The sequence below is a fragment of the Geotrypetes seraphini genome, chromosome 13 (genome assembly GCF_902459505.1).
Source record: "Geotrypetes seraphini chromosome 13, aGeoSer1.1, whole genome shotgun sequence".
Taxonomy (NCBI): Eukaryota; Metazoa; Chordata; class Amphibia; order Gymnophiona; family Dermophiidae; genus Geotrypetes; species Geotrypetes seraphini.
In genome coordinates this window covers 75,632,525-75,653,905 of record NC_047096.1, presented here as the reverse complement: position 1 = coordinate 75,653,905, position 21,381 = coordinate 75,632,525, and the positions used below count along the sequence as shown (strand labels likewise).

At 41.7% G+C, this 21,381-nt stretch overlaps 1 protein-coding gene across 3 annotated transcripts in view; it reads left to right on the top strand.

Moving 5' to 3' along the window:
- Positions 1 to 7,796: 7,796 nt before the first annotated feature.
- Positions 7,797 to 21,381, top strand: part of MSANTD2 (Myb/SANT DNA binding domain containing 2) — a 41,255-nt gene continuing 27,670 nt past the window's right edge. The window contains exons 1-2 of one of the 3 annotated variants that reach the window (XR_004536790.1): positions 7,797 to 8,564; positions 9,742 to 9,823. Coding sequence is in view for 2 of the 3 variants with exons in the window: in XM_033918357.1 (XP_033774248.1) it covers positions 8,091 to 8,564; positions 9,742 to 9,801 (534 nt within the window). In the remaining variant the exon portion in view is untranslated. Of the gene's footprint in view, positions 8,565 to 9,741; positions 10,277 to 21,381 lie in introns of those variants that run through there. The other 2 variants (XM_033918357.1, XM_033918354.1) reach the window with 2 other exon arrangements.

Below are 21,381 nucleotides of genomic sequence, written 5' to 3'. Positions count from 1 at the left end.
GTGAGAGTTTATTAGAAATCCTAGTAGTTCCAGCACCCAAATGTCACGTGCCTTTTGCACTTTCATCTGATGTATTCTTGACCAGCCAATCATCCAGGTAGGGGAATACATGCTACCCCAGCCTGTGTAGATGTACTAGGCACTTTCTGAATGCTCTTAATTAATTTTGATGTGAGGCCAAATGGCAGTGCGCAATACTGAAGGTGATGCTTCTGTATTACAAATCTGGGATGCTTCCTGTGAGTTGGATGTAGCTGTACTGTGTATGGGTATAGGCCTCCTTTAAGTCCAGAGATCATAGCCAACCTACTCTTTGAATAATGGGTTTGAGAGTGCCCATGGAAACCATCCTGAGCATTTGTTTGAACATATATATTGTTTGACGCTCTTAGGTCTAGGGTGTGACTAAAGCAGGAAATATTTGGAATAAAATCCCTTCCTTTTTTTCTAATAGAATGGGTTTGACTGAATTGGCCTGTAAAAGGAAAGAGATGCTTTCAGTAGGCAAGTTGGAGGAATTTGTTCTAACTGTAGATGGAAACCTACCCATACAATGTTTAGAATCCATTGATCTGAAGCTATAAGGGGCCTCTTTGGTTGTAAAATATTCCGTTTCCCTCCTGCTAGAAGGTCGTACGGTATGGTTACAGAGATTTAGTTTTATACTATGCTGGAGCCAGTCAAAATTTAATCTCTTGTTTTGATTGGAGAACTGCTTTTGGGGTCCTTGGCCGTCTAATGAAAGACCGAAGTCCCTGCATTGTTTTGGATGAGTGGAAGGAGTAGGGTTACCAGATTTTTCATTTGGTAAAAGAGAACGCTTGACCCCGCCCTGTTCCATCCCGCCCCCCCCCAACCCAGCCCCACACAAACCTCGTCTCTTCAAGCTGGGGCTGGAGTACATCTGCACATTTGTAGATGTACTCCAGCCCCAGCCCCGATTTCATCAGCTTTTCAAAATCCGGACAAAGTGTCCATCATGCCCAACAGTCCGCTCTCGCGGTGGCCCTTAGGTCAAAGACCAGTGCCTTAACTGAGTCTAGCCTCACCTGCGTACGTTCTGGTTTAGCAAGAACTTGTCTAACTTCGTCTTGAATCCCTGCCGGGTGTTTTCCCCTATAACAGCCTCCGGAAGAGCGTTCCAGTTTTCTACCACTCTCAGGGTGAAGAAGAACTTCCTTACATTTATACGGAATCTATCTCCTTTTAACTTTAGAGAGTGCCCTCTCGTTCTCCCTACCTTGGCGAGGGTGAACAACCTGTCTTTATCTACTAAGTCTATTCCCTTCATTATCTTGAATGTTTCGATCATGTCCCCTCTCAGTCTTAGAGGACAGAGAATTTTTTTTTTAAAGTATGAGACAGTTAGGGAGAAGAGAAATTAAGCAGAGGGGTACGGGGATACTCCCCGAAAAATAAGTCTGTTCAGCTCATATCACATAACACTTAAATCATGAATCACTGAAACATATAACAAGGTAGAACGTACTAGCCACCTATCTGAGTGTAATCTGCACTAACAGTCGTAGGGTTCTGAAGGATACCCCCTAGATTCCATGAACTAGCAGTGCTGTCCTCTATCCTTGTCCTTACAAGATAAAGGAAAGAAACAAGATAACCAGATTTCCTGGCATGTCTGAAGCAGTAAGCAGTCAAATTAATATCTGACACAGTGGGCTTCAGGAATGAAGTGCCTAATCTTCCCTTCTAGTGTAATAGGTGCATCATTCCTGAACTCTTGGGAGGTATCAAAGCAGTCCCCAGAATCTAGGGTGGGACAGATGATCCTGATGAAAGTACAGATGATCTGAAAGAGTCCAATGTAGCCACCATATCCACCCTGCAGAAGTTTGTGAATATATAGAAATTAGGACATCCAAGTGCCAGTTTATGTCATTTTTTGAACATCTGCGTTTTTTGAAAATGAGAACCGTACCCAAATTAGAAAAGATACAGAGAATGACAATGGCAATGATAAAGGGGATGGGATATTTTACCTATGAGGAAAGGCTAAAGAAGATGGGGTTCTTCAGCTTGGAGAAGAGACAGATAGGGTGAGATATGACAAAAGTCTATAAAATACAGAGTGGAGTGGAATGGGTAAATATGAATTACTTGTTTACTCTTTCCAAAAGTACAAGGACTAGGAGGCATGAAATGAGGCTACTAAGTAGTAAATTTAAAACAAATTGGAGAAACTATTGCTTCACTCAATATATAATTAAACTCTGGAATTTGTTGCCAGAGAATGTGGTAAAAGCAGTTAGCTTAGCAGGGTTTAAAAAGGGCATGGATCATTAAAAGTTCACAAGCCAATATTTTTTGTAACTGAATATTTTATTGACTTGGGAAAATCCCTGCTTATTTCTAGGATAGACAGCATAAAATCTGTTTTAGTTTTATTTATTTATTCGATATTATTTAGCCCATCCTCCCAGAAAAGCCCAGAATGGGTTACAAGTTTACATACATAGTCTACATTGGAGTAGAATGAACACAGATTTCTTGCAGTAGTAGGACAATTATCATACATGGAAGGAGAAATCTGACAGGAGTGTTTGGATTATTTACAGTTGCACATCAGATAACATAGGTTATTACAGTAAAAGGACAGTTTTAGCAATATTTAACAAATAATAGAAATTTGCTTGCAGATTGGGATATACATTGTTGTATGTGGTTTGCTGAGTTTGGGACTCTTTGTGGAATATCCATGTTTTGCTGCTGTTTTTCCTTTGAAGATTTTATTTTCTTTTGGGCTACCTGAACTGGACTGTTTGTGGAAACAGAGTCCAGTTCCCTGTGTTTCAAGACCCCAATTGTTTGGACTTTGTATGGGGTGGGGTACCAGTCTGTGTCCTGAAGCAAAAGATTGCTTGTTTGGTTTTCTCCTTTATGATGTGTTCACTGCTGTGTGCTGATCGCAGAGGCTTTTGCTTGCTTTTGCCTTGCAGATGGAACTGTTTAAGGAACTGAGATTGTCTTATGAGGCAGAGGTTTGCCACTATCAGGGTGGGCATTTTAGAGATATTTTTCTGAGCTACTACTTAAAGCAAACCTAAGACAATTCTCCCGACCCTAGCGCCATTCTGTTGTTTAGCTGGAGACTTCAGTGCAGGGGTGTCAAAGTCCCTCCTTGAGGGCCGCAATCCAGTCTGGGTTTCAGGATTTCTCCAATGAATATTCATGCGATCTATTTGCATGCACTGCTTTCATTGTATGCTAATAGATCTCATGCATATTCATTGGGGAAATCCTGAAAACCCAACTGGATTGCAGCCCTCAAGGAGGGACTTTGACACCCCTGCTTCAGTGAGTACAGGTAGTTTTGGAGTGCCTGGACTACTAAAATATATAAAGACTTACCTGGAGTCTGCATTAGGCAGGCTTGGAGTAAAGAACTCTAGAAAAGAACTGTTTAGAAAAGTAAAGTTTTATTCTTTTTCCTTTTTGCAGGAAAATCCTGAGAGCTTCACAGGATTTTTCCTTTAGTTTGTTGTGCTGCATCTGAATGCATTGAAATACTTTGGGCACATTCTGACATTAGAACTGTATTGGAATGCTTGCAGTGAGAACATTGTGGTCTGTGTTTTGGTTTTCTTTAAACTCTGCAGGGCTAACTCCCTTTTGAGTAGCGTACCTAGGTTCAGTGTATGCTGTGGCCACATGAGGCACTGTTGTCCTGTTCCTTGGAATCCCGGTGGCTACAATATATATATATGCAAATTTTTTTCTGCAGTATAAACCAGTGCAGTTAATTCTTAAAAGTCAAAACTTATCTTATGTATTTTATTCAGGGACACTGACATGAACATGTTTCATTTTCCTTTCATCAGGGTCGAGACTCCCTAAAAACCAAAAATATGCTTTAGGATCTCTTCTTCAAACAAAGAGGAAAAACTTATGTCTTATTTAAAAAGTAAAGTTTCAGACTGCAATCAGGATTGTCAAAAGATTATAAACTTACTATCGAGTTGTTTTCGTACCGCGCTCCACAGAGTTTCATTAAGAACTGGTGGTTCTTTAAACTCGTAGAACAGCTGATTCCAGCATACAATTATTACTGGCCTGAAGATCACAGAAATATTTTTTTTTTAAAGAATTAGATAAATGGGCAAACCCTCAACAACAAAACGATTTATAAAAAATATAAACCATAATATATTGGAGGCCAATTGATTTAAAATGGCAGAATTTAGACTAGGGACATCAAATCAATTTCTTTGTTGAGTCTCTCCGGTGCCAAAGCATTCAAAGAAAAAAATCAATTTCTGTTCTTTTACGTTCAAAGCCTTCTTGTAATTACCTCCCTCCTTCCCTACTTGTACTGTATTGATCACTCTCCATTTAATGTCATATATAGTGTGGCCCGTCTTCTTCCGGTAGTTCACAATCGGGGTGGTGCCAGTATCAGTGTTAACCCTAGATTTGTGTACTTTAAGAGACCTGTAAGTATGTCCAACATAGATTTTATCACATGGACACTGCTTGATGTGATTTATGGGTGACAATCAAGCGCTGACAATTTGGTGCAAGACACCAGCGCGCCGTGGGAAAACTTAGTTTTAAAGAGCTCCGACGGGGGTGTGTGTGTGTGGGGGGGGGAACCCTTTACTGCATACTGTTTGCGCTGCCATTGGGGGTGGGTGGGAGGTGCAACCCCCCCACATTATAGAGAAAATGGAACTTTTCCCGAAAAAAATCAGAAAAAGTTCCGTTTTTTCTATCATGGAGGATTCCAACCCCCCAAGCCCTCCCCCCAACGGCAGCGCAAACACTATGCAGTAAAGTGTGTTTGTGTGTGAGGGGGGGGGTTTCCCTACTCACACCCTGCTCCGGAGCTCTTTAAAACTAAGTTTTCCCGCGGCACGCTGGTGTCTTGCACTGAATTGTTTGCCCTCCATTGTCAGCACGCTGGTGTCTCGGGCGTGACTATGAACCGATTTATGGTTATGGACATGAAAGGGTCTATTCTGGTGCATTTCCAAGCACAAGGGCAAACAGTGAAACTTACTGTGCATTGCTATGAAATGAACAATTTGCAGCAAAAGAAGAGGAATGTTTTCCAAAAGTCTTGCTGCACCACAACAATGCATGTCCTCATGCAGCAGCGACAGAAGAGACAGTGCAACAACTTGGGTTCAAACGCCTTCCACATCCTCCTTATAGCCCGGATCTGGCACCTAGCAATTATCACATCTTTGGTCAACTGAAAGAGATGCTGCGAGGTCACAGATTCAAATCTGATGATGAAGTAAAGGAAGCGGTGCTCACCTGGCTTCAGGAGCAGCTGAAAAACTTCTCTGCAGGAATGCAGAAGCTAGTTGAACGATACAACAAATGCATTGTCTTGCATGGGGACTATGTAGAAAAGTGATATGTTCAATTGCTCACAGTTACTTCTATTTAAAGCTGTTAAATGTATTTTGCCTTTAGTTTTTGATTTACCCTTGTATCTTTCCATTAAATATTGGCTTCTTTATATTTTGTTCTATCTTAATTTGTGTTATTTTATTTTTCTCTATTTAAAAATGTATAACTCACACAATCCACCTACCCTATTGATCCCGTCTCTTTTGAAAGTCAAGCATGCATTTGCTATATGAACTTTTTGTTCCCCTGTAAACTGTTTTTAGAATTGGGCATCACCCTGAATTTATGATTGGGCGATCAATCAAGTTTTAAATAATCTTGAAACTTCTTGGTGGGAAGCAACAATATGTACATACTAAAATATACAGAAACAATATACAAAATAAAAAACAAACTTGAATGCCAAGAGTTCTAACAAATCAAAACACACAAAAATAAAATAGTTCAAATTACAGATACCCTCATTTATCAAGCTGCAATAGAGGTTTTTAGCACGAGTTCGTGAGGAGAGTTTTGGAGCATTTACTGTACCGGTTTGCGCTAAAATCTTGTAGTGCAGCTTGATAAAAAAGGCCCAGAACATGTTTTATCAAAACTGCAGTTAATACAGTAAGTTGTCATAAAACAATAATCACTCCAAATCAGTAAAATCCTGCTGGAACAGAAAGATCTTCAAAGACTTAAATATTTTAATATGCTTGCTGTCTCAACTTTAATGGTAACAAGTTCCCATAATTTGGGTCTATCACATGTCAAAAATGGAGGATGTTCAACCTTCCAATTAAATAGCATGAATGATGGATCATCTAAAAGATCCTTAGAAGCAGATCTCAATGATGGCTGTAGATGTGCAACAATAATTTATGCTGCACACTATGTAAGTCACCTACAGAAAGTTGTTGATAGGCGAATAAATAAATAAGAAATGTACAGTATGAATAAATAAAAAAAATAGAGCCATGGAAGCTCACTGGTGCCTTTCAACTTCAGGCAATATTTACCACATTGGGGCAGATATGGCCCTACAACCAGGTTTCTTGGACCCTGTGTATCTTATCACACTCTTTACCACTCTCTTCAGGGTCTTTTTACCAAGCTACTTACACTTACCACAGCTTAAAAGGACTTACTGGAGGAGGTTATGCAGTACATCTGGTTTTACTATTTTCATCTTTAAGTCAGAGAGGCATGTTGAGGGTCAGAGACTGATGTTAGCAGACTGTTGCACTCTGAGCCAACTTTTGCATCGGTGCCCCCCCCCCCTATCTGATAGCTGCTTGCTCCTTACCCCTGTGATTTGGTATCTTCCCCCATCTCTTTCAAGTCTCCCCCTCCTGCTGGTCTAGCTGAGGCACTAGCTCGCTTGACTCAGGGAACTGATGATAAAGGGTGCCCAAATCCCAGACTAGCACCTATCCCTCTAGAAATCTGAAGATAGACCGGACTGAGATTTTGAAGCCTTTTATCACCAGTGCCTTGGGCCAGGACTTCACCTGGTCCATAAGCTGAGCCAGCCCTGCTGATCAGCGCACGCTTAGATGTGAACTCTTACCTCTTACAAAATAGGTCCAAGTGCTCATATGCTAATTTGTTTTAACGGGTGTGTGCTAATGGTAGTATTAGTATGTGGCCATTGACAAAGGAGCCCTTTTTTAACAAACTGTAGTTTAAAAAAAGCAGCCTAAGCACATACTTACACGGCTCATTCGGACGCACTAAGAAATGGCCGACTTTTTCTATATTACTTTTTGATTGACCCTGGTATCTTCCATTAAACACTGGCTCCTTTACGTTTTGTTCTATCTTAATTTGTGCTATTTTTCTTTATTTTAAAACGTATAACTCACACAATCCACTGTCACGTACTAAAATACACAGAAGCAATTTACAATAGTCCCATTGCTCCCCGAGTCCCCTTTATGTCGGGTGTGAAGGCCCACCGGCTACACGCCCAATGTCCGTCCCCAAACCCTCCCCCCCCCCCAGTCCTAAAGCTTAGTTTTTCTTTTTTTAGCGTGTGGATAGCGTCCACATATCCAAACCTTACCGGGTTAAGCCATTTTTTAAAAATTATTATTTCGCTGCGCTAAGTATGCGTTTGGGCAGACTGGATGGACCATTCGGGTCTTTATCTGCCGTCATCTACTATGTTCCTATGTGCCGTCCAAAAGCGCAGTAAAAATTTCCCTCAAACGGGAACTTGACCGTTTTGCGGGTAGAAAGTGGCCTCAGAGGCGGGACAAGGGCGCTCTACGGCCAGGGCAGGATTAATTTGTCGAGGGCCCCTGGGCCCCCCCTGTCCCACCCCACCATGCGCCCGGGCGGAAACAGGAAGCTGCGTCAGAGGGAAGCTTTGGGCAAGCAGCACACCGCTTGCACAATTACAGTTCCCGTTGCCTTTCTTACCCGCGTTGCTTGCTCGTCTTACTTTCCGTGATGGGGGGGGGGGGGTGCCGCGTTGCCAATCAATGCTGGAGGGGCCCATCGCCGTTTGGAAAAAAACAATGTTGATGCCCTCCTTCATCGGGCCCTAGGCACGTGCCCACTGGTTAATCCTGCCCACGGCCACCTTTGACAAAAGATCCCTCAGAACGTTCCGCGCTCGGCGAGGCCACGAGCCGCTCTCGCGCCGTCTTCCCCAGCAGCCGAGGCTGGGCGCGAGCCGCGCCCCCCTCGTCACGCCCTTGCGTCACTTCCCGTCTCAGCAGCCGAGGAAGATGGCGGCGCCCTGTAGTTCGGAATTTTCATCGGAGGCCTCGTCGTGCCTGAAGATCCCGAAAACGGAGGTGCTGTCGCCGGAGTCGCCGGGCCTGAGCGACGGCAACCGCTCCGCCTCGGACCCGTCGACGCCGGGCCGCAGCTCCCCTCTGCAGATGTCTGGCTCTGGGGGCGCCTCGGCCACGGGAGTCCTGGGGGGCGTTTCGGCGGCCGGGCTCCTGGGCGCCGCCTCCTCGCCGTCCGTCTCGTTCACCGCCTGCCGGGGCATGTCCTGGACGCCGGCCGAGACCAACGCGCTCATCGCCGTCTGGGGCAACGAGCGGCTGGTGGAGGCACGCTACCAGCAGCTCGAAGGCGCCGGTACTGTCCTCGGGATCAGGTCGCCCGGCCCGGCCATGTACGAGCGTGTCTCCCGGGCCTTGGCGGAGCTGGGCTACGAGAGGACGCCTTCGCAGTGCCGTGAGAGAATGAAGGTGAGAGCCGGGGGAGTAGCCCTCGTCATTGAGCCTGGGCTCCGGGAACGGAGGGTTCAGTTGTAGGAGCTTGATTTAGAGACGTGAATGCTTTTCGGAAGAGTGGGGATAATGCAGAAGGTGCAAAAAAGAAGAGAGACAAATCAAAGAAACGCGACCTAATCGAGCTAGATGGGTTACTGGATGACTGCCAGCAGATTGGTGGTGTCCATGGTGCTGCCCTGCAAGGCTCTAAGGACTTGTAAAGAATGCCCCTGTAGTCTAAGGTAGCCGAATGAAGTGGCCCATAGCCCTATACATCATCAGCATCTAGAGAGGTTTTCAGTGGGGCCACAGATTGGTTTGCTTTGCACCCCTCCTCCCCCCAAACAAAAGGTTTTCCATTTGCTCTGACTTTAATTCACGGCATGCAAAGCAGTTTCTGACCATTTCCCTCTTGTTTGTAGTAATAATAATAATAACAACTTTATTTTTGCATACCGCAATACCACAAAACAGTTCAGAGCGGTTTACAGGAGAAGAGACTGTACATTTACTGCGAAGATGCAGAGTCTGATTAACCGGGATAAAGTAACCAGTAACAGTAACAATTAGTAGGAGCTAGGAGGTAACTGACCAAAGGGCCCCAGCTTCCTGTCTTGGCTAATCCAATCCCCTAGGACAGGGGTGTCCAATGTCGGTCCTCGAGGGCCGCAGTCCAGTCGGGTTTTCAGGATTTCCCCAATGAATATGCATTGAAAGCAGTGCATGCAAATAGATCTCATGCATATTCATTGAGGAAATCCTGAAAACCCGACTGGACTGCGGCCCTCGAGGACCGACATTGGACACCCCTGCCCTAGGAAGTACCAGGGAGATCAGGAAGAATAGATCCATTTCTTGTAATTCTCTCCCAGGGGGGTTCTGAGGTCAGTTTGGCTAATTATTGTTTATGGACTTCTCTTCTAGGAAGTTGTCCAAATGTCTCTTGAAAGCATCTTTTGACAGCTCGATGGGTCATGGATTTAAAAAAAGAAATTAGTTTTCCAATTTGTTCTAAATTTGCTGTTAGTTTCAAGGCGTGTCCCCTAGGTGTGGAACAGTTTGAAAGCATAATTAATTGCTCCTTATTACCTGTTCCACTTACCGAGAAAATTGACCATTTAGTCCTTCTGTTTGCTTCTTATCTTTTAACCAGTTGGTGATTCACTGCTGCCTTCGACAAAGTTTCTCATCCAAGATTAATGCAACATCTTGAAAACATTGGATTTGAATCTCTGGTATTGAAATGGTTTGGTTCATATTTTTCCAATCATACACAATAAGTCTGTTGGAGGGAATTGTTAACGAGAAGTTCCTCAAAGATTGCTTTTCACACCTACCCTCTTTAATTGTATTTCCTCATAGCAAAATTATTGGATGGGGAAATTGATTTTTCACTTTTTTTGCAGATGACATCTAGCTTGTCATCTTTACGAAAGATGATCAAGAATATGTCATCTCTGGTTTCAGTAATAGATGTCAGATTCTGACAGACTGTATGTATAAGCAGAATTTAATTTTGAATGTTGATAATTCATCTGCCATGTTGATATACCTAAGTTATGTAGTAAAGGTGCCTAATATACTCGTAGTACCTTGGGATTTTTATGTGATAGTAAACTGAAATGTAATGCTTTTTTCCTATCTTCGGATGATATGTCAATTAAAACCTGTTTTGACAAAATGTAATTTAGTGAAGATAGTCCATACCTGAGTTGGCTTATTGGTTGTAATTCTCTTTCCAGTGAATTGAATAAAATCTACAGTGATTGCAATTAGTACAAAACATTGAGGCCAGATTAATATTTGGGAATAGGAAGTTTAAATAATATTACGCCTGCTTTACGTCAATTACTTTAGCTTTAGTTGTCGCTTGTATCACTTTCAAGACACCTTTGAGGCTCATAATCAAAATAAAAATACATCTAAAAACCCACCCAGGCTGGCACTTGGATGGGTCGTCCAAGTGCCGATAATTGAAATGGGTTTTTAGATGTATCCAGAGACTTTTTAGGCTTTTGAATCCCGCTGTATGCCCAGAGCAGAAAGGTATGTTTTTGAAAGAGTGGTGAGGGCAGGAGGTGGGCCAACCTAAACTTAGCCATACTGCAGGTGTAATCGAAAGTTTAATGAGGCTGCCTAGACAGAACTTATACGTTATGTCTTAGACGATGTAAAACCAGGTCTAAGGCCGGATTCTGTATAGGACACACGGTCTCAGAAGCAACCTAAGCAGCTTTTGAGATTTGCACACGGACATCCTATATAGAATCGCCTAATACCATGATTCTCTAATCGGCGTCTATGTCATTAGTGCCAGTTAGAGAGTGAGGTTGCCGCTGAGCTGATTGTGGCAATGGAATCTCCCTGCCACAATCAGTTTAGCGGCCGCAGCAGGGAACCCCCCCCCCTCCCGCGAAAACTACCAGCAGGAGGGATGCCCAGCTCCTCCTGTTGCCACCCCCCAAGACCTCTCCTGGCAGGAGGAATGCACAGTCCCTCCTGCTGGAACCCCTGAAGCCACCCCTCCACCCCCGAATGTCCACACCCCAATAGGGTGTACCTAAGGGAGCTGTCCAATCGGAATTTTAGGCCACTCCCCGTGCATCCAGGAACACACAGAGAGAGGCCTAAGATTTTGGTTGGTCCAGGTGCCTAAGGCCCCTCCTGTGGGAGAGGCCTTAAGTGCTTGGGTCAATCAGGGCCTTCGGTGTGTGTGTGTGTGTGGGTACCAGCAGGAGGTACTGGGCATCCTTCCTGCCGATGATCTTAAGGGGGAGATGGGGGTACTGGCAGGAGAGACTGGGCATCCCTCCTGCTGGGGGATGTCTTGGGGCATGGCAGCAGGAGGAACTGGGCATCCCACTTCTAAAAGGTTTTGTTCTGGGCGTTTGGGACTTGGACAAATTTTTGGCCAAGAATGCGGTATAAAGATAGAATTAGTGGCGGTCTGGGCGATTAAATGCCTAGAAGTACAGGTAGATGATTTTTTTAAAAAAATGAAAATTTGGATGTACTTTTTGAGAATGGACCTCATCCTGCTGCCGACTTTGGGTGATTAGCGTCCTATGTCTAAATCGGACTTGGAAGTTTCTTTTGATTATGCCCCTCTGTTTCTAATAAATCATTCTATTTGGGACCTCCTGTTTAACATTCAAAGGTGTACTTCTCAGTGCTATTATCTTTATCTCAAAAAATTGTTTTCAACTTCCTGGTCTTGATGTGATTAGGCTTTTGATAACAAGGAAAAGTGTCTTTATACACTAGATCTTTTTTTTATTTATTTAAATTTGTTTATTTTTTCTATACTGTTCTCCCAAGGGAGCTCAGAATGGTTTACATGAATTTATTCAGGTGCTTAAGCATGTTTCCCTGACTGTCCTGGTGGGCTCACATTCTATCTAAATACACTTAGGCCCTGATTTTATAAAGGGTGCCTAAGTCCTGCCTAATGCTGAATGGGACTTAAGTGTCCAAACTAAGTGGTTAATGAGCCATTTAAGTGTCTAAACGAGTGATAATTGGCACATGGACATCTGAAGGATGTGGACGTTACTTTGTAGACGCCTCCACAATTTCATTGACGTCCATTGGGAAAACTCACGCCTAATGGAATAGGTGTGGTCTGGGCGAGGCTTCAGTATGGGTGTCCTTTGATTCATTTGCATAACACTGAGCGATCTAGGGTGTCCATCTTATGCCTACATTGTAGGCTAATGGAAACCAGGTCTACTTTTCAGCATAGTTTTGGCTTCAGATAGACCTGAGTTCTATGGTCGGACCTTAGGCACAGTTTGGATGTCCTTAATGAGATCTGCTAAATAGCTCTTTGGGTTTTTATTTTTGCTTTATTAAGCTCAAAATACATTTAATAAGGCACCACATAAACGGGTACATCAAAACAGATATATTGCATGCAAAACCTTCTATTTTTGTGGACAAACAGCAATGCTATGTGCTAATTAGAGGAAAAGATCCATTAACTGAAGCACAGCACATGAAAAACACAGCTTTATGTTTCTTGCTAAAAAGCTACCCTTTTTTTCTTACTAAACAGTGCTACAATCAGCTCATCATTCATATGCAAAGAAAGCATATGAAAAAAATGTATAGATTGCATATATAACTTCATTTGCAAAAGCTTAAAAATTGAAAAACAGATACAGACCTTAGCATGGCTTCTACTTCATTGCAAATGGAGGTGTGCAGCTTGCCAAAGCTGACCTCATTGTGAGATCATAAAGGTGCACCTGCAAGGTAGAATGCCACAATTAAAATATCTGCTGGGATTTGAACCTGTGACCTCTGGAAGATGGGAACAGGACTTTTACCCATTAAGCCACAGCAGCTTCCACTAATGTCTTTCTTCCTCACATCTGATATGATAGCTTAGCTAAGCTATGATCTTGTCAGGTATTTTCACTAAGCTCTCATGGTAGGAACCCCCATGACTGAAAGGAAGTGGCTGTGACTAAATGGGTAAAAGCACTGTGCTTCCAGAGGTCATGGGTTCAAATCCCAGCACATATTTTAATTGTGGCATTCTGTCTTGCAGGTACACCTTGATGATCTCACAATGAGGTCAGCATTGGCAAGCTGCACACCTCCCCCATTTGCAATGAAGTGGAAGTCATGCAAAGGTCTGTATCTCTTTTTTTTCTTCAGTTTTTAAGCTTTTGCAAATGAAGTTATCCATGCAATCTATATGTATTCTTTCAAGTGCTTTCCTCACTTTCAGTAATGAGCTGATTGGAGCACTGTTTAGTCAGAAAAAAGGGTAGCTTTTTAGCAAGAAACTAAAGCTGTGTTTTTTTCATATGCTCTGCTTCAGTTAATGGATCTTTTCCTCTAATTAGCAAATAACATTGCTGTTTGTCCACAAAAATAGAAGGTTTTGCATGCAATATATCTGTTTTGATGTGCCCTATTTATGTGGTGCCTTATTAGATGTATTTTGAGCTTAATAAAGCAAAAATAAAAACCCAGAGAGCTATTTAGCAGATCCCAGTCACTCTCTCTGATAAAAGAGAAATAAATAAAAGCATTAAACAGATCCAACTCCCAGTATCACAATTATAATGAAAAACACCATAAAATCACCATTCTAATAACATCATAATAAAATACGAGTATTATAATCTTAAGGACATTGTTTGGACGTCTCTCGCCTAAATCCCAATTCTCTAAAGGATGTCTCAAAAATTGGACGTCTCAACAGTGTTGAGCGTGATTCTACAAAGGATGCCTATCTTGGACGTCCAAACTCGCCTAACTTCAAGGCCTGAATCTTTAATTTGGATCTCTCTTCTAGATGAACTTTATAATAACATTTTTATTGACTGTATGTCTTGAAACCGTATGTTATATTGGTAACTAGTCTGTTATTTTCTGTAAACTGTTGTATATAAAATTAATAAGACATTGGGCATAATACACACATAATTTATGTTTCTAGCATTGATAGTTATGCTTCTAAATTGTTCTCCTCTTTTTTTGTTTTATTAACTATGGCTAGGTGCCTAAATTTATATTCAAAATTTCACTGAACTAAATTTTGGAACATAAGAAATGGGTGGAACAGGTGGACTTGGATTCATAATTTATTTCTCCACCCTATCATTGATTATTAGCACTAGCCTCATAAATTAGGCTAATAAATCTAGGCAAATGAGTTGCAGTCTTAAATTTTATAAGCATATTTTTCATCCTAAATTGAGATGAATTGGCGGAATATAGGTCAACAAAATTAGGAGCTCAGCTGTAGTATTGGACTCATTGCCTCCTATCCTGTACTTTTAACTTCCTAAGACACTCTATGAGGTATTAAATCTGTTTTGAAAATCCAAAATACACTACGTATACCAAATGGTTTTCTGTTACCCACACCTTCAAATAATTGTACTAGATTAAAATACACACAAACGTAAAGGCAGCAAAGAAGTCATTGGGTTCTGAGAGTGATAGTCATGGAGATTATAAAATTATATAATTTTATAATCTCCAGAATATCACTCTCAGAACCCAATGACTTCTTTGCTGCCTTTACGTTTGTGTCTTTTGAAGTTTCTCTGGCAGTCCTTCTTTTGGAGTTCCTTTTGTGCTAGATTAAAATAAGGCATAATCTCCATTTTCTTAAATTTCTGATGGCTATTCCCCATTAAGCCATGTTATCTGTATGAACAGTAATTTTGGTCATAACAGTGGCTTACCGGTCTGTAGTTGGATTACTCTGGAACCCTTTTTGAAAATTGGTTTTAGATTGGCCACCTTCTAATCTTCAGGTGCAGAGGCAGGTTGAGTGATAAGTTGCAGATTGCCAGTTGCAAGTTGACAAGTTTCATATTGGAGGGTTTTTGTTGTTGGTTTTTTTTTTTAATCTGGGGTGAACACTACTTTCAGATCCTTGTGATTTTCTCCTTTTTGTCAGTTTGCTGTAGCAGCTCTTCTGGATTCACATAATTGGTTTGAGCTCCTCTGTTTTATCACCTATGAAGCTGGGGAGATATCCACACTGGAACCATTCATCTACCTTTATGAAAACTGAACTGAAGCACAAAGAATTAGTTTATGGCCTGATATTCAAAAGGCTTTATTAAGGAAGGAGAGGTTTTTGCCAGGTTAACCCATGCTGAGCAGGCTGAGTGCCAATATTCAGTGTCATATAACTGGAAGTGCTGCTGAATATTGGCCCTAACCATCCATGTCAAAATTGGGCTCTGGAGGAGCACTCTAGGGGCAGTGTCAGGGAAGAGCTGGGAGTTATGTGGATGTCAGCAATATTCAGCGCTAGTGTCCAGATAGGACAGCAGCAAAGGGTGTCCTAACTTTGGTCATTTAGCTGTGCGAGTGTTGGCATTGAGTATTAGCTGGCAGCTTCATAACTTCCAGGTGACACTTTGTACATCTTTATATAACACCCCCTCACCCCCGCCAACCACCCTCCCTAGGGTATCGAACTTTTCTAGACCTCACCCAACAAGAATAGACTCCTGTTCTTCAAGAAAAAGCCTCCTTCTATGCTCCATTAGGCCCTTGAACCTACTTTTGCATCTCTTGTGTTCCATGGGATAGATTGGACAGAAGCAAACCTCCATTACTCTTGCCCTAACAATGGTGGATGAAAAATTATCAAAAAGGGAGCCCAAGGAGGCCTCAATTACGAGACAATTAAGGCACAACAAAGGAGTCGTGAAAATGAGATATCAATAATTCAGCCACGGGTGTAAAGTTCAAAGTTCACTTTATTGATAGTAGCACTTTGAGGACTCGACACCGACAGTGTTTCGGCATCTATGCCTTTGTCGAGTCTCAATGGCTGGTAGTTCTGTCACATAAATAGAGCATTCAGTACAGGTCAAATTTAGAAGCAAACAGGAAAATATCTGGCTGCAATGAAAGGGAATCCATTTTTGTTGGGGAGGGGGTGGAAGAAGAGGGTCTGAAGAGACCCAAAACTCTTGGGAGAGGGGAAACCTTACAGACGCCTTATGTGGATCCTGGCTGGTTTTCAGCTGGGGTCTGCTTAAATCCGAGCTACCAGAACGTATCTGGTTATATACCTGGATATTCAGTTCTAGTGCCTGCTTAAATAACTGCTGCCAGCTGAATATTGATTGATTAGTTTATGTGACATACTCCCTGTTCATACTTTCTTGTTCTTTGTTCTTAATGAACTCGGATAAAGCATCAGCTTTTGTATCTTTTTAGCAAGACTCTTCAGATTCTCTCTTGATCTGCTTCATTTACATTTTACACCTATCCCCCTCCCCCCCTTTTTTTTTTAACAAAACTGTGCTAGCGTTTTTTAGCGCTGGTCACGGCGGTAACAGCTCCATTGCTCATAGGACCACCACGGCCAGCACTAAAAACGCTAGCATGGGTGGGCTAATTTGCCAGTGTTTGTGCCTTTTTTCTTCATTTGGTCAAGCTCTCTGGCCGTTTTAAAATTTATTAAGTATTTTTTTTATATAAATAAACACAAGCAAAATCATATAACCTCATAGTATCCTATATCGCTTCAGGAGTCCCCAAATGAGAGGGACAAGGAAAGAAAACCCAAATTCGATATTCTAAAGAAATGCATTTTATTGGGCCCCACTAAGAAATATTCCCGTAAACTATAATCTGAAGGGTAGCCTGCCTCAGCTCACTTTATGGTTGTCTCATGTATGTTACATTTTTAAAAGGATTTCTTTGATATGCTTGGTCTTCCTTCACATTCTTTTGAAATTTGTGAAATACCTTTTATTTGATCTTCCAAGATAGTGTCTTCAAACAATTTCCACATATCTTAGACTTTTAGGGTCTCTTCGACTAAACAGCGCTATCGTTTTTAGTTCTGGGAGCCACACTGAATGACCTGCGCTGCTCCTGACGCTCATAACAACTCTGTGAGCGTCAGGAGCAGTGCGGGCCATTCAGCGCGGCTCCCCGCGCTAATACCACTAGCGCGGTTTAGTAGAAGAAGAGGTTAATCTTTGTAATTGATCCATTTAATTTATTTTTAGTTTCCTCATTTTATTATTGACTTTCCTTTCTAAAGTTTTATGCTGCTACTGCAGTAGTATTACGGTCCTTCCAATGATTATCTTAAATTTTGCTACTTCTAAGTGGCTCTATTGCTATTATTTCTTGTACCAGATCATGTTTCTTGGACCTGTTGCTCCTTGATGCAGTGATTTCTGGTATCTAGAAACTGATCCTTCCTGGCATGCCTTTGTGAGACATTCACACATTGCAGGTAATTGAATGTAGTGGAGAAAAAAAGAATTCAGACATAGAACTTCACAGTATTGCGGTATATAAACTGTTTTATTATTATTATTATTATTTTTAATGAGCTTATAACTATCAATTGATCCGGGCTTTCTTGTTGTAATCATTAGTAACCCCCCCAAAAAAAAAAATAATTTTTTTTTAAAAAAACCTTCTCCACATTCCAAATCCTGTTCTAGTTGTCAAAAAATAAAGTTGTGATAGATCAGTACAGCATCACAGATGCTACTTATCAGTGTAACTTATACAGTCATATTCAAAAATTTTCAAGTCCCATCATGTTCTTAAGATATATAAAATCACAATTTATTTGAAGCATTCAGTGTATTGCCATAAATTTTCCAGAGATCTTGCAGTATCCTAACAAGGGCCCTTGTTTTGCCCTCGTAAAGCAAATTCAGAAAAGAAAGAAAAAGGTTTTCTCTGTACCTTGACATATACACTATACTACCTCATCATGGACTTCCTAGCTAGCACTTGCTAAAGGCCTCGGTGAAAAAAATTGTGTTGTTAATCCTCGGTCTTCATCCTGAAGTAATGGGTGTGCTGTTCCATTACTACTTCTGTCATCTTGATAATATTTGCACTTTTATTTATTTATTTATTTTTGGTGGTGGTGTTGGGGGGGGGGGGGTGTTTAGTTTAATTTCTTATATTCTGCCTGTTCTTGGAGGGCTCTCAATCTAAGTTTGTCCCTGAGACAGTGGAAGGTTAATTGACCTGTCCAAGATCACAAGTGGTCTGCCGGTCCATTTACTTCCCATTTAGCAGCTTCTATAGATAACGCTTTTCTCACCCTGCTTTCTATTTGTATTTATCTTTACAAAAGAGTACAGTTATCAAGATCTGCCATCTAGTTATAGGTCACAACAGTTTGGTGAGGACTGATGAGACTACATCATTCCTCTTAGTTGTGACCTTTTACTTCCCCAGTCATACTTATAACATTCCATCTAAGGGACCATTATACTGAAGAACATGTTTCAGAATGCTATGCTAGCTTCCTGCATAGTTTCTTACCAGCTGCTGATGAGCATGCTCTTGTGGAACATTGTACACAGTGTGGCAGAGTTTGCAGATACTCCCTTGTGAGAAGGCTGAGGAACTTCACCAGATAGTAAACAAAAAGCAAGAGTGTGGAAAGTACATAGTTCAGATTTGGACAAGTTCCTGGAGGAAAAGTCCATAGTCTGCTGTTGAGACAGACCTGGGATGGTAGCATGGAATTCTGCTACTATTTGGGTTTTTGCCAGGTACTTGTGACTTAGATAGGCCTCCATGAAGACGAGATACTGAGCTAAATGGACCATTAGTGTGACCCAGTAAGGCTAGTCTTATATTAATCTGAAATACTTTTGATACGGCATCCACTTTGGGGATTGGGATGTGCAGACACCTAGCTGCATGCCTCAGACCTTGATCCAGCAGTGCAGGAGAAGTTGGTGAATGGCACATGCCATGGAGATAGTCTTTTTGTCAAATGTGTAGGTCGTCAAAAGCACTCTGATACAACGAAGCCACTCTCTAGACCCACTTGGCCTCTACATGGAGGAGGGCAGTAGGAGTTTTATTTCTCTCAAAGATGTAGGTATTCTTCCTACTCTCATACCACTCAAGGCAGGGTTCTTGTTCCTGCCAGAGGCAGCAGAGGGCTCAGAACTATAGATGGCTTCAATTGAAAGCAAGGAACAGGCTTTTGACTGGCTCAAGGAGAGCATAGCTTTTATTTCAATGACGATCTCAGAATACCTTGCTGTAGGAAGGAAGCTGATTTGTTACTAAGCAAGATGGCCTTATATTGTATAATCCCAGACTAGTAGCTTCTAAAAATCACCCAAATGGGTTACACTCTTGTTCACTGTTAGCTTGAAAATTGAGCTCTCTCCATCAGGAATTGCAGGCCATGCAGTTGAGCATGTACCATCCAGGGAAAGGGAAGGGATTTCATTCCATGAAGAAACTGGGGGTGAGGTGGAATTCCATCCCTTTCTAGATCTAAGGGCTCTGAACTATCTGACAAAACAAAAGTTCCGCGTGTGCGGATCGCTGGACTTGATGGACCGAAGGTCCGATCTAGAGATGACAGTTCTTATGTTCTCCTACTTCCCATGATATAGAAAGAAGATTGGCTGTGCTCTCTGGACTTAAGTCACCTGTACACACTTAGATACATCCAAGTCACATCAAGTATCTCGGATTTTGAGTAGGGAAGCATTACTGCCAGTATTTTGTAATGCCATTTGGCCTTATATCGGCACCCAAGGTGCTGGGGGCAAATTGTTCCTGCTGAAACCTTAAACTCAATTTCCCCTTTACAGTTTGGTACTCCATCCACTTCTTGTCACTAACTGGTATTATAGTCCTTCAACTTCTAAAACAACAGGCACATTAGGCTGAGTGCCTCTGGAACAAATCTGCTTCATTGCAGACAGCAATTTCAATTACCATCTTAAAGTTAAAAATTGCTACTTTTCCACTCGTATCACCAAAGCTTCAAATCCTACTAAGGAATTTTACTCTATTTTTCACACTTTGACCAGTAATTTGCAGAGAGCTTTTCCCAATTTTTCCATTCAAATATCTCATCCCTCGCATCCCTGCCCCTAATAAAATCACATACCTCACTTTCTAGCCAGGACATTACTGCCTTGAACAATGATATTCATCAAAATTCTGGAAAAACTGTGGGTTCATCCTTCCAAAGAAATTTCCGTTTCCTCTCCAAATTGACGTAATTGGTGAAGACCACAGCTTGTTCCTTTACCCTGGATCAGAATTACTGACCTTAACTTACTCTCCATACTACTTTCATTAGTTAACCATGTAGTCTGTCTTCTGGGCAAATGCCTTTTCTGTGGTAGTCTGCAGTTATTCACTATATTCTTAAAAACCGTCCTTAGATTCCTCAGTGTCTACTCGCTTTCGTCTAATTTCCAATTTTGTTTTCTTTCTAGAATTCTTGAGAAAGTAGGTTAACCTCAATTCTCATCATTTGCTTAAAAGTCCTGCATCCTAGGCAGTCAGAATTTACGTTTCATTTTAGTACTGAGATGTTCTTAACTGTGTTCTTAAATAAAATCCACTCCCATTTAGACAAATGCGTTTGACCTGATTAACCATTTTCTGCTTCTATTGCGACTTTCAGTTATAGGCTTGTCTGGCTCTGTCCTAAATTGATTCTCCCCTTTCCTATCAGATCCCTCTTTTTACAGTAGTTACTCTCACTGCTGCTCCCTCTAAGTTGTACAGGAATCCTCCAACTGCATATTGCGTACCTGTCGGTAAGGGGCAATGCTTCAATATCATGTTTTCAATCACCAGGGATATTAAGCTTCTCTAGAGTTCTATAGAACTTGCTTGCCCCTTGATTTTGAAAAATCATTGCCACTGTCAGGAATGTAGGTGAACGACTCCTGCACTTCATTGAGGGAACATTGACTCCTGCATTTGTTTCGCATCCAAACCTTTGCAATTTCTTCATACTTTTATGCTATTGGCATTCTTCTATACTTCATTGATCTGATGATTCCCCCCACCCCCACCCCATTAGCCCTTTGCAGGCTTATCTTGAGTCCATAGCAAATTGGCACTCTGACCATTGTTTTCCTTTTGGATTAGGAGATGTTCCTCTCAACCAACCCATGACCTCAGCCTAATGGGTATTTCTGTTACCTCAGTGGATTCTTTTGATTCTTTTGGTGTTATCTTAGATTATCAGTTTTCATTTGCCCTTCTGGTATCAGCTGCTCTCAAAACAGATTGTTTTTTTTCTCATTCTAAGGCAACTTTGTTCTGTCAGAAGTTTCTTTGATCATGATCAATTCCACTCTCTTCAGCTTTCTCTCCTTATTTCCAGACTTGACTATTGTAATATTGTCTACTCTAGTTCCTATCAAGCTAATTCAAAGAAACTTCGAACTCTTCACTCTCGTAAATATGACATCTCGCCACTGGCTTCCATTTGAAGATCTGATCAAATTGTAAAATTCTGGTACTCTCTTTTAAGATACCTGTACTTATC